Raw genomic sequence first — 14,083 nt, forward strand, 5'->3', positions numbered from 1 at the left:
GACCGCGTTCACCAGCGTGTCACACATTTGTGACGTCACTTTCTCAGTACCGGAACTCCTAAACGGTTGAATAACTGCCAGATATCGAAAGTGAAAGTTGGGCATCGGACATTTTTTTGACAATTCTACAGCCATGAAATCAAAAATAAATCCAGGCGGCCTGATTATCATGAGAGTAACACAAACACACAGAGTTTTAAATTATGGTTTCGAAGACAGACAAAGCGCAGTCGCCACCATCTAAAGCCAGCCCCAACAGAAGCCTCCCAGGCGTCTTTCTGCTGCAAAGCTGGCATGCGTCAGGCTGTTGATTGGCTGATTGCTTTCCACCCAGTGATGGCAGACCGTCCACACCTGGGCAAGAGGACCTGCAGCAGTCCTGAACAAAACACACACCCAGACGCACGGCCGTACTAACAACTTATATTATCTTGTAGAGTATTGTGGCAGTGGGGCTTGGTTAGAGCGACGGCTGCTGGAGGAAAGGAAGGAGTGGCTCAGCCGGTGATCAGACAGCTGGACAGAATCAGGTAATTAGTCAGCTATATAAGCATGTTTGTAACCTGGTTCTGGTCTCTTGCAGTAGGCTGGGGCCTCACACGGACACACAGAGAGAGAGAGAGAGAGACGGAGAGACACCGAGACACAGAGACACACAGAGAGACACAGAGAGTCAGAACAGCGCAGCGCAGGAGAGCGCTGACACACCAGCCACAGCTGACTTCTTATGTTTTGTTTGGTTGATTATTTTCAGTTACAATAAACCGGTATATTTGCTCCCTCAACGCCGCCTCCTCGTCCTTCCCGAACCCCAGTGAGTGGGAAAAGCTCACAGTGGCACCTGAACAGGGACACATGGAAGGACAATCTCCGCTGTCGCTGGCCCTTCAGCACCTCGCTGCGATGCAGGAGAGCACCATCACGCTGCAGCAGCAGCAGTCCCAGCTCCTCGCGGACATGGCGGCGTCACAGCGGGACGATCGTGCTCTCCTGCGGGAGCTGCGGCAACGCCCGGCTGCCCACGGCGCCGACCCGGAGCCCGGTCGAGGACGGTCTCCGCCCGTCGCCCTGCAGCGGATGACCGCGGAAGATGACCCGGAGGCATACCTAGACATCTTCGAGGGCACGGCGGAGGCGTGTGGGTGGCCGGAGGAGGAGAGAGCGCTTCGGCTTCTTCCCCTGCTCACTGGCGTGGCGCAGCTGGCCGCGCACAGCCTGCCGGCGGCGGCGCGCCACGACTACACACAGCTGAGGAGAGTCATCCTGGACCGGCTGGGCAGTACGTCGGAGGGCCACCGGCGGCGGTTCAGGGGGCTCTCCTTTGAAGAAGCCGGGCGCCCCTTTGCATACGCGCAGCAGCTCCTGGACGCAGCGAGGCGCTGGCTCCAGCCGGGGACCCACTCCGCGGAGGACGTCGTTGGACAGGTGGCGCTGGAGCAGTTCATCGCTGGGTTACCATCGTCCACAGCCAATTGGGTCCAGTGCCACCGCCCGGCCAACATCGAGGCAGCGATCGTCCTCGCGGAGGACCATCTCTCTCTTCCCCGGCGGAGCATGAGGGAGGAGACCAGGCCAGCGACGATCCCTGCCAGCGGTCCCACTCCAGCCCCGAGGAGGAGGTTCCCAGCGGCATCGGCTCCTGCACCACACCCACACACACACACCCACACAGCCGGAGCATGCATCGCTCCGGTCGTCTAATTACCCTCTGCCATCTTTCCCTCAGGGCCCAGCCTACGCGTCTGATCACCTGGCACCCCGGGGGGCTCCTCAGACGCCAGGGCAGGTGTGCTGGCGGTGTGGGCAGCCCGGCCACATCAGAGCGGAGTGCCCGCTCATGGAAGTGGGGCAAGTGGTTCGGGTTGCCGGGCCGCTGGCCCCCTCCCCCGGTTCGGAAGGGACGTACCGTATACCGGTATGTATACAAGGGGGTACACATCAAGCTCTGCTGGATTCTGGTTGTGAACAGACCATGATCCATCAGCGCTTGGTTCGACCGGGGGCATTGTTAGAGGCATCGTGGGTGAGGGTGAGGTGTGTGCATGGGGATATTCACGATTATCCGGTGGTGGCCCTGGAAATTTGTTTTAAAGGGAAAAAACATAGAGTAAAGGTTGGAGTTAGTACTCGCCTCACGCACCCTCTAATTTTGGGAACAAACTGGCCAGGGTTTACGAGCTTAGCAGGGGAAACCATGAGGGTGCGGTCACGTAAGTCAGGGAAATGTGAGTTATGTGCTGTCCTTAGTGGTGAGGCGGAGGTGCCGCATCCCGACGCTGCTGGGGGGGGGGCACAGATGGCGCCCATGGAAGATTTTCCCCTAGCACAGTCTCGGGATGAGCCCCTCCGCCACGCCTTTGACCAAGTGATGGAAATTGATGGTTGTCCGGTTCACCCTAACACAGCACTCTCTCACCCCTACTTTGTTGTCGTTAAAGACCGTTTATACAGAGTGAGTCGTGACGCTCGAACAGGGGAAGAGCTCTCCCAGTTGTTAGTCCCAAAAAGCCGCCGAGAAACGATTTTCCAGGCGGCTCACCACAACCCCATGGCGGGGCACCTCGGATATGATAAGACACTGAACCGGATCATGGCCCGATTTTACTGGCCGGGCATTCGGGCGGATGTAAGTCGGTGGTGTGCATCCTGCCGCGAATGTCAATTAGTCAACCCTCCGGCCACCCCAAAAGCGCCTTTGCGCCCATTACCATTAATGGAGGTCCCTTTTGATAGGCTTGCCATGGACCTCATCGGGCCATTAGACCGGAGCGCACGGGGATATCGCTTTGTGTTAGTTCTAGTGGACTATGCAACACGATATCCCGAGGCAGTACCCTTGCGCAACATCTCGGCGAAGAGTGTTGCACAGGCACTGTTTCAGGTCATCTCCCGAGTTGGGATCCCGAAAGAGCTCCTGACTGACCAGGGCACATCGTTTATGTCACGTACACTACGCGAGCTATACGAATTACTGGGCGTCCGCTCAATCCGGACTAGTGTGTACCATCCCCAGACTGATGGCCTGGTGGAGCGGTTTAACAAGACGCTAAAGAACATGATTCGTAAGTTCGTACACGAAGATAGTCGTAATTGGGATAAATGGTTGGACCCTCTGTTGTTTGCAGTGCGGGAGGTGCCCCAGGCCTCCACGGGTTTTTCGCCCTTTGAACTCCTGTTCGGCAGGAAACCTCGGGGTGTCTTGGACCTGGTTAAGGAAAACTGGGAGGCAGGTCCAAGCACCAGTAAAAATGAGGTACAGCACGTACTGGACCTGCGAGCAAAACTCCATTCACTGGGTCAGTTATCACGGCAGAATTTGCTCCAGGCCCAGGAACGCCAACAGCGGCTGTACAACAGAGGGGCTAAACTTAGACAGTTTTCACCGGGAGATAAAGTGCTTCTATTACTACCATCGTCTAGCTCCAAATTACTCGCCAAGTGGCAAGGGCCCTTTGTGGTCACACGGCGAGTGGGGGATGTTGACTATGAGGTTGTGCGTTCTGACAGGGGTGGAGCAACACAGATTTACCACCTTAACCTCCTCAAAGCCTGGAGGGAGGTGGCGTCTGTTTCTCTGGCCACCACGGTGATTGAGAGAGATGAGCTGGGACCGGAGGTGACTAAATTAAACAGGTCGGCGCCGGTCCCCGTTGACGATCATCTCTCGCCGGGCCAGAGAGCAGACGTGGCCTCGTTGCAGCGGCAGGTTGCCGACGTGTTCTCTCCCCTGCCGGGACGCACAAACCTCATACACCACCACATAGAAACTTCCCCCGGGTGTGACAGTGCGTTAACGACCCTATCGCCTGCCGGAACATAAGAGGAAAACTGTTCAGGCAGAACTTCAGGCTATGTTAGAGATGGGAGTAATAGAAGAGTCCAACAGTGACTGGTGTTGCCCCATTGTTCTTGTTCGCAAGTCTGATGGGTCAATACGGTTCTGTGTGGACTACCGTAGAGTCAACGAGGTGTCCAAATTTGATGCCTATCCAATGCCCCGGGTCGACGAACTCCTGGATCGGCTGGGCACGGCTCGCTTTTTTACGACACTGGATTTGACCAAGGGCTACTGGCAGATTCCCTTGTCGCTAGAGTCCAGGGAAAAAAACGGCCTTCTCCACTCCGTATGGTTTGTACCAATTTGTCACGCTTCCATTTGGGTTGTTCGGGGCCCCAGCCACGTTCCAGCGCCTCATGGACCGGGTGCTGCGGCCTCACTCTGCATATGCTGCGGCCTACTTGGATGATGTCATCATTCATAGTGAGACCTGGGAGCAGCATATGCAGCAGGTGGGAGCAGTGCTGGAGTCCCTGAGGAGGGCGGGGCTCCCGGCCAATCCAGGGAAGTGTGCAGTTGGACGGAGGGAGGTACGGTATTTGGGGTACCACTTGGGGGGAGGGCAGGTGCGGCCACAGATACAAAAGACCGCAGCGGTGGCAGCCTGCCCAAGACCCAAGACCAAAAAAGAGGTTAGGAGGTTTCTGGGGCTGGCCGGTTACTATAGGAGGTTCATCCCGGCCTTCTCGGAGCTGACCAGCCCCCTAACCGACCTGACCCGAAAAGGTGCCTCAGATCCGGTCCAGTGGACAGAGCCGTGTCAGCTGGCGTTTGAGAGGGTTAAGCAAGCCCTCTGTGGGGAGCCACTTTTATACACACCTAACTTTTCTCTCCCTTTCATCCTGCAGACCGACGCCTCGAACAGCGGGCTGGGGGCCGTTTTGTCCCAGGAGGTGGAGGGCGTCGACCGCCCCGTACTGTACATTAGCCGGAAGCTAGCTCAGCGGGAGGTGAGCTACAGTACGGTGGAGAAAGAGTGCCTCGCCATACGGTGGGCGGTCGGTGCCCTCCGCTACTATCTCCTGGGGCGCCCATTCACCCTCTGGTCGGACCATGCCCCGCTCCAATGGCTCCACCGCATGAAAGATGCCAACGCGCGGATCACTCGCTGGTATCTGGCTTTACAGCCTTTCCGGTTCAAGGTGATCCATAGGCCGGGGAACCGCATGGCCGTGGCCGACTTTCTCTCCCGCTCTGCGGAGGGGGGGGGAGTGGGCTAGCGGCCGGCGGGATCCCGGCCTAAGTCGGGCGGTGGGGGTATGTGGCAGTGGGGCTTGGTTAGAGCGACGGCTGCTGGAGGAAAGGAAGGAGTGGCTCAGCCGGTGATCAGACAGCTGGACAGAATCAGGTAATTAGTCAGCTATATAAGCATGTTTGTAACCTGGTTCTGGTCTCTTGCAGTAGGCTGGGGCCTCACACGGACACACAGAGAGAGAGAGAGAGACGGAGAGACACCGAGACACACAGAGACACAGAGACACAGAGAGTCAGAACAGCGCAGCGCAGGAGAGCGCTGACACACCAGCCACAGCTGACTTATTATGTTTTGTTTGGTTGATTATTTTCAGTTACAATAAACCGGTATATTTGCTCCCTCAACGCCGCCTCCTCGTCCTTCCCGAACCCCAGTGAGTGGGAAAAGCTCACAAGTATCTTTGCTCTTTGTAAATAATTATTGCTTATAAGAGGACACTGACTATAGCAAAGTGATAATAACCTTCATGATGGATGATAATCTGGCTCTCTGGTACGTACCACAAAATAGTTGTTTTTACTACAGCCCTTATTTTCTGTGTTTGGATTACGTGAGGAGGGAGGACGAGAGCATTTAAGAGAATTGTATTTGTAAATAGTTTGTAAATAGTTGTAATTGAGTGTTGGCGGCAGATTCAGTGGACAGAGCTCATCAGCTCCAGGAAGCATTTGGTAAAGTGGAACACCGTCAAATCAACATTTTCATTTATTTTAGTAAAAGGATGTGGAATGTTGTGAATGCCATGCAGGTTCTCTGCAGGTCACACAGCGTTGCAGTGATTTATATAACTCTGCTTTTTTTTTTTTTTACAGCTTTTTCTTTTTTTTGTCAAATCCAACGACTAATGCACTTAAAGTGGCTTTAGACTTATGAATCACAGCCCACATCAATTCATCTTGAGTCATACAAAAAGACTCATGGTTTTGAGCTTAAAAGCTGTTTCATAACCGGAACAATTGAAGCTTTTGTGGGCGGACACAACCTACTATGCCAAGCTCTGTCAGGAAACATTTAATGCACAGTACTTGTGGTCAACAGCTCAATCACTGCTCATGATATATTCAACCAATATCGAATAAATATCATCACAAAGACTGCAAACCAAACATCTACTACATAATATAAATATTTAGGCTTGTGTGTGTTTTAGCTCAGAGAGTTAAAAAAAAACAGGATCTTTACTGAGGCATTTTACATAACCTAAATATGAAGTGTTATTGTCTGGTGGAGACCACAATTAAGAGCCTCGTGTGAAGCAGCATTTAACCAAGTGTCAAGTTGTCTTTGTGCACACTTACACTCAGGTATAATATCATTAGTTGTCATGACAGTCAGGTTCACTCGTCTCCCTGAGGAGAAGTGACTCTGTTTGCCATGTGATTTAGGAGCGATAGAAGCAGTTCATTCCTTGTTTTATTGCTTGTTTAATATTGATTTAAGAGCCAGACTTCTGAGTGAATCGTCCTTCATTTCTGATGAGCTTTTGTGCATGACTGATTTTATTTGCGAAATCTAGGACGGGACAAACTAATTGGTTCGGAGTATTATGTAAGGAGTTGTGTTGATAACGTTTTGCTTGTATGAACATGACACACTTAGGGGTTTTGACGTTTACCAGTAAGTTACATAGACATTTCAATATATTTCTTATTTGTTCTATTGTCCTTCGTACTTATCATGAGATGTTATGATAGAATTATCGTCATATATTTTGGAATAAATCCCGATAATGTCACAAATACTCAGTCAATACTGGAAAACAGGCCACTTTCTCACTGTAAATGTATTCTTCTCACCTTGTTTTTCCTTTGTAATATTATATACAATGTCGATGATACCGGTGGACAGAACCGAGGCTGCAGATTTGAAATGTTAATCTTGTTCCTGTGTTTTGTCTGCCTTTCTAGTTCCTCCCAAGATATACGACATTTCGTCTGACATCACGGTAAACGAGGGCAGCAACGTGTCGCTCATCTGTACAGCCAGCGGGAAACCTGAGCCATCCATTTCCTGGAGACACATAACCCCATTAGGTGAGTTCACTTCACCTCTCATTGTAGTTATGCTAATGAACGGGTGGATGGCTAAATGGACTGACGGACGCAGGTGGAAGGATGAGTAGAGGGAGGAAATAAGGGTAGGAAACGATCAATAGGGAGTTGGAGGAGAAAGCACTGTTAGTTGTCTTGAAAATGACGAGATTTACTGGGGGGACAGAGTGAGACTTGACCCGGCTGCGGGGTGGTGAGTGGGGACTCCATGGAGATTCACGTGAGTATAGAGTATAATGGAGGTATTACAATGTAATTACTGCCTGAATCCCTGTAATGTTTTTCTCTACCACTCTTTATGGAACAACTGTGATGTAGAAAGCAGAGATAATGACGATATGAGGGTATTACTTGTCTGCTTGCTTAAAACTCATTATCAGGTACACTGTAGAGCTGAAACTATTACTCGATTAATAATAGATTGCTAAATGAATCGTCAACTATTTTGATAACTGATTCATCGGTTTGAGGCTTTTTTCATGATTGTAACAAGATTTCTGATTGTTTCAGCTTCTTAAAGGTGAATATTTTCTTATTTGTTTTGCTCCATATAACAAGGAAATCATTAAAAGTGAATCATCTGACACTTTATGGACCAAGCGATTACTCGATTGAAAAAATGCCACCCACTATGGGCGCTGCAGTCTAATCTGCCTTTGCGTACCTTGGTTATTACGAGTGGTTGTTTGAGTGACTGTTGCCTTTCTATCTTTTCAAACCAGTTTGGTCATTTTCCTCTGACTGCTAACATCAACACAGCATTTTTTGCCCAGAGCACTGCTGCTCATTGGCTTGTTTTCTTTGTTTCAAACTCCCTCAACTCAAAATCCCTGTAGATCAGTACTCAAACAAGCCCATCTGTCGCCAACAATCAAAGTCACATTCTACTACTAGATGTGATCTCCGTCAAGCCATCTTGGCCACGTCTACATGTCTAAATGCACAGAACTTTTCATTTTATTGTGTGTTGTAATTTGCATAAATGTCCATGCAGCCCACATATAAAGAAGCATCATATCTTCCACAAACAAATTATTAGCATTTTCTATTGCTGTATATATACATATATACATATATACATATAAAATCCCTCCAGGTAGCTTTGACTGTAATCATTGAAGAGGTATTATCAAAAATACTGTTATCAACATAATATATTAAGGGCCTATTTAAATCCATTACATTCCATTTGACAAATAATTCCAAAGCGTTTAACCGTTGCCGCAAAACTCCCACCCAGCCACTTCTAGTCCACCCTCATTTTCATATTAATGGATTAGAGCATGCTGTGGCTTATCTGATAGCTGTGAGGATGGTTGCATTTATCTTATGGCTGTCAAAACCTCCTCTCTGGCATGCTTGTCCTGATTGCGTCGGGGGAGTTTTTCAGAAGATGATCAAAAGGGCTATCCGCAGAGTCCAAATGGCAGTCACTCGTTCTACTTTGAAGTGTCCACACTTTGAAGTGTGCCAGGGAAGAAATGATATGCTGGTCAAATGAAAGGATCCGGGACTAAATGTAATCACAGTCTGTCTCACAGTACATCAGAGAAGAACCCACTTTCAAGTGAGATCTTTGAGTCATTATTGTCGTTACTGTGAGTGTGGGTGATTTGTACTAAAGAATGTGATAGAACTGAAAAGTTGTAATAAGCTAATTACCTACTGATGGAATTCTTTGCAGCAAGAAGACCCGGGTTCACAAGCCGGTTTGCGTGGTCTCCCCGTGTGTGTGTGGGGGGGGGTTTTCTCCGGGTTCTCCGGTTTCCTCCCACGGTATCAAAACAGGCATTTTTGGGGATTAGACACAATGGACACTCTAAATTGACCGTAGGTGTGAATGAGAGAGTGAATAGTTGTTTGTCTCTATGTGTGTCTGTGATGGGCTGGCCAAATGTCCAGGGTGTGCCACGCCTTTTGCCCTATGTCAGCTGGGATTGGCACCAATGCGTCTAAAAAATGCGGAATTAGCGTTGCAGTTTCAAGCCTCGGACCAAGTGTCACTGGTGGGCACGTAACAAAAAATAGATTGAAGATATTTCTTGACCCAGGGGAAACTGAGGTTGGGAAGTAAATTTTTTCAAAAAAACGACCCCTATTCTAGTAAAACAAAGCTAAATGCAAATCGGTGAAGTATTCCTTTAAGAATGACACATCAAATAGTGGTACACTCAAACCTAAACCTATACCTATTATAAGGGAGGGTTGTTCCTGAAGTAACGCCTACAAACTACTATCAACATGTAAAAGTACCATCGATCTTTCTCATGAGGGTCGTGGTGGGCACTGGTGCCAATCCCAGCTGACATAGGGCGAAAGGCGCTCACACCTATGGTCAATTTAGAGTGTCCAATTTACCTTATCCCCAAATCTGCATGTTTTTGGACCATGGGAGGAAACTGGAGAACCCGGAGAAAACCCACGCACACACTGATCGGGTCACGTAACCGAGTGTGCTTGCTGCAAAGGCAAGAGCACTAATAGTTGAGTCATTCTAATTTTTAAATAAATTAAATGACTTAAAAAATAGAAAGTTGTTCTTTTGAGTAATTTATGAAATTAACTGTCACACATGGGAATAAGTAAAATAAATATTATCTCTGCTGCTGCTTTGAAAAGTCATACCACTCACAGCATTTGCTTTTGAAACTATTTTTTCTTACAAACTAAAAATACCTGGAGGTTGTTAGTCAAATCAAGATTACAGTTTGTTTTTGTTTTTTGTTTTTTTTTCATTTGGCAGCCAGTTAACGTTTCTTCAGTAAATGGAAATTCAGTAATTCCAACATAATGGGAAATCACTGACTAATGTTGTCAGATTGGCAAATGCATTTTCTTAATTGAATTGTGTTGTAATCTGTTTGCAGCATTTTTTTGTCTAGATGCTGTTTATTGGGCTGTCAAATTGGTGACGATATTTTACCTCCTTTGTGTTTAAAATATTTACCATTGACCACCGTAGAGAATACAATTAAAATGAGATCGTAAAACACTGTGATGTGATGATTCATTTAATTTCAAATGTGGATCTCCAGTACAACCCACAGGGAAATCTACATTATTACAAACAAGAAAAACACATTTCCGACTTTCATCGTGTATTAAACCGTGGCTTGTAGAGAAAGCACCTTTTGCTGTGAGATTTTGTCAATATGTATTTCTTGGTTCGTAAGGACTCTGACTGACAGACGGCCAAGCAGGTGAAATGGCTGTGAAGTGACAAACATGGCAGGCTTTATTTGCCTGCCTTACTCTTGTCAACTCTCAGCCATATTTTGGGGGTGTGGGATTTTCACATTGTTGATGGTTCTGCTGCAGCAGTCCGTAAAGTTTGACAGAATGATAAATTGCCCCAAATGAGTGTCAAGATTCCGTTCCCTCTCTTGACTGTTTTGAGTTTGCATTTTTCCATCCCTCTCCTCCCCACCAACCACCAAACTGCCGGCTAATAATAAACTGTGTGTATCTAGTGAAGTAAGCTGTTTATTGAGTAGGTCATTTGGCTCCATATGTGTGCATATAAAGTTAATGCATGTTTTTATATATATATATATATATATATATATATATATATATATATATATATAAAATAGGGCAAAGTGAAGTTTATAGTGATAACACAGATCATCTGTACTGACAGAGGAGGAATAATGTCTGTAGCTCACTGTCCTTAAGGGAAATTCTGTTTTTGTTAACACTTTGACTACTCGTATTAAAAAAAAATGACATATGCTTGAGTGTAACATTTTAAATTTCTGAGAGTGTGCTAGTTATATCTCCATGATATGGACACATGATGGGGAAACCAGAGTCCCATTATTAGCTGGTGAAATCTGGAACTTGATGTTTCATGCTCTCTTTCACCTTATTTGGTGCTCTTCCATCACACAGTTCTGGCACTAATTGTCTCGACTCTACTCGTTTTTTTTTCGTTTTTTTTTTGCTTTTCCTTTAGTGATAGTACCTGGTGCTTTTTTTAGTACCTGCTCTGGCAAGGTTCCAAGCGAGCCGAGCCGATACTAAAATGTGACGTCGACAGACTGCCGGCCACTGAGAGTGTGAGAGGAATCAAAGCGAACACTGCCGAACTGTAGATCAGTTTAAAAGACTTAAAAACCCTTAAAAACCTGCGTTAATCTCCAACATATAGCAAGGACATTTCTAAAATCTCTAATATTCTGTTGAGTCTGGTGTATTTTAGCGACAGCACGGCTGAAAGCCTGCAATCGTGAGCCGAATCACAACCCGTTCATCCGTATTTCAGTTCAGCGACAATATGGTGAGCAAATCTTTTTAATTAACTGATTCTAATGATTCAGGGCACCGTAAAGAGCGGCAATTCACTGCTGCTAATGTGCTCTTGAGCAAGGATTCTCCCTCCTGGCTGTTCCATTGCTGCAGCTCAGTCACAGGTTGAAAACAGATGCTGAGAAACGGTGTAGCTGGTTTTTTTGTGAATCATTGCAATCATACTAACCCCCCCCAGCTCCTCAGCCAGGCTTTTGATGTTGTAAAAAAAAAAAAAAGAAGCTACTGAATAAAAGCTGAATATAAATGAGAAACTCCATTAAACAAAGTATCTTGGTAACTCTCCCAGAAACCACTCTATTATTATTAATTTAACTGTTGACAATCTGAAAGCTTACATAGCTCTGGTGACATGTCACTTTTATTGGTTTCTGCCCATATACTTTTCTTTTCCCAGCACTGTCATAGGTCACTGAAATGAGTCTAAATCCACATTAACATAATATGTTTAGATTTCTTTTCTTTCCCATTGACATTCGAATCCATGGGATAGAAGTGAGACTTTTGAAAAGGCTGACTAGAATACCAGAACAGATATTTGATTATTTCCTGTTATGGGACTCAGCGGAGACACATTTGTTTTATCTCTCTGTCCAAGCAGCTACTGTAACATTTATCAAGGCTGATAATGGTGACATTCTGTTTTGCCCTTTCATTCCTGTGCACATCTTGCTCAAAAGACAGAAACAGGCAGCGCGATGCATCTCACCAGAACTCCCTACTTTATGTATCTTTGCTGGATCCGACACCACTTCCTTAGCCTTTAAGTAACAACAGCAAGCGTGTAAGTACAGTAGCTCAGTGAGTTGCTTATGTGAAGAGTGCATGCATTATTCAAACATGACTTTATATCACTGTTACAAAACCTTGAGCTGTTTCTGCCATGTCACACTTTAAAAGACACTAAGCAAGTTTGTTCACAGTCTCTTCACCGGAGAAGTCTCCCTCAGCACTCAGTGGGTTCCATTTTTTTCATGGTTTCCTGTAACTGGTGTGCACTTTAAAGGCCCCACACGTGAATATGCTTCACACACAATGGCGAGGTACAAGATAAGGAATTACTTTCATTTCAGGATTTAAATTTGAAATATCAGCGGCAGTCGAGTCGTGTATAACACAGGCCCATTCAGCGATTGAGTTGTGGTGGACTGGTAATTCAAGAGGTGCTCGATGGGTACATGATTTACTCGAGTGTCTTTTTAACAAGATAAATAGAACCCCTTTATTTTCTTTAGCTAAAAAGTGAAAATGAGTTAGTGCCACACTTCACATGTTTAATGGCAGTTGACAGCCATAGAAGGATCCTTCCCACGCATTACATTTCTTTTAAACCCTAAAACACCCAAGGTGCTTCAAATTTAAAACAATCAACTTTTGGCTGATGTAAGCGTGTTGCACGCTCACAAGATACTGTACACTGAAGTCAAATACATTATTGCACTATTCACAAAAACCCCCTGCAGTGTGTTCTATCATTCATATCTAGGCAGATACAATATATTCCGCACACAGTGTTTGCCAAGTAAAGCATTCAACACATCTCAGATGTGGTGTGAAGTCACAAGGTTAAGTGAGAAGTATTTCTTATATTTTTACTTAAATCATGTGAGCAGGAGGGATTTATCCTCCACTGCTTCAGAAACAGCTCTTATTAACCCAGTTATTCCCACCCACAAATGTAATCTTCTTATTTGTATGTACAGTATATTAAAGGTGCTAAAATCTGTGATTATAATGACTTTGTCAAATTGATTTTTTTTTTTTTTTTATCACACAGAGACAGAAATCTCTGAGCAAAGTTGTGTTTCAAATACCCACACTGCATTTGGCTAAATAGGTCATCACAGAGAAGTAAAAGTAAGGTAATACCTTAGGTCACAGAGGTGGCAGCACATGCAGTCAAATATGACTCAGTGCTCATTTGGCCCAGTTCCACTCTCTGGATTTCAGCAGCCTCAGATTGACAGCGAGAGAGGAGGACATGTGTTTTGTATCAAAGCAGACTAACACTCTGGTTTTTCAGACAGGCCCTGCACACACTGTAATTTTACCCGTAGCTTGAGCCCACACTTTGAGTTGGGGCCAGAAGTCAGTGGCGCACATTGTGGCAGCGTGGGTTATTCTCCATTTTCAGGTGTTAAGAGGAAAAAAATTGATGTAGAGAACACTGCTCTATGCTATAATTGATTCTTGTGTGATGCCTGTCTATCTGTGTATTGCAGCCCTGAAGGAAATTCATTCACAGCTTCTCTATACATCGTGGGAAATTGCACACTGGCTTTGAGCCAGTGTTTGCGCTTAGTGTGCAATTGTCCTTGCTTTGATTTGCTTAATTTGCTCGGAGTGACATCTCCCAGCACGTCAGACCGGCTTCGGTCAGTCTTTCAAATATCTCAGCATAGACTCGCACCCAAAAGTCAGGTTAGGTCTCCTGGTGATTGTACATCACATCAGCAATGGACTTTAAATGTGTTCATGTTCAGATTACATATGACCTCGTCCATTTAAGTTGAGTGTAATGTCAAAGTTTAGCGCTCAATATATAATGTTCTCCAAAATATAATATCAAGGATGTGATCCTGTTGTTAAATGGCCTCACTGACCTTTTGCAAACTCTCCTTTCTGCTGGAA

At 46.2% G+C, this 14,083-nt stretch overlaps 1 protein-coding gene across 1 annotated transcript in view; it reads left to right on the forward strand.

The window, feature by feature from the left end:
* negr1 (neuronal growth regulator 1) overlaps positions 1-14,083 on the forward strand; it is a 132,636-nt gene that overhangs the window by 63,499 nt on the left and 55,054 nt on the right. The window contains exon 3 of the mRNA XM_044044474.1: positions 7,001-7,126. Within this exon, the coding sequence (XP_043900409.1) occupies positions 7,001-7,126 (126 nt within the window). The remainder of the gene's footprint in view (positions 1-7,000; positions 7,127-14,083) is intronic.

The sequence above is a fragment of the Solea senegalensis genome, linkage group LG14, assembly GCF_019176455.1.
Source record: "Solea senegalensis isolate Sse05_10M linkage group LG14, IFAPA_SoseM_1, whole genome shotgun sequence".
NCBI classification, from domain to species: domain Eukaryota; kingdom Metazoa; phylum Chordata; class Actinopteri; order Pleuronectiformes; family Soleidae; genus Solea; species Solea senegalensis.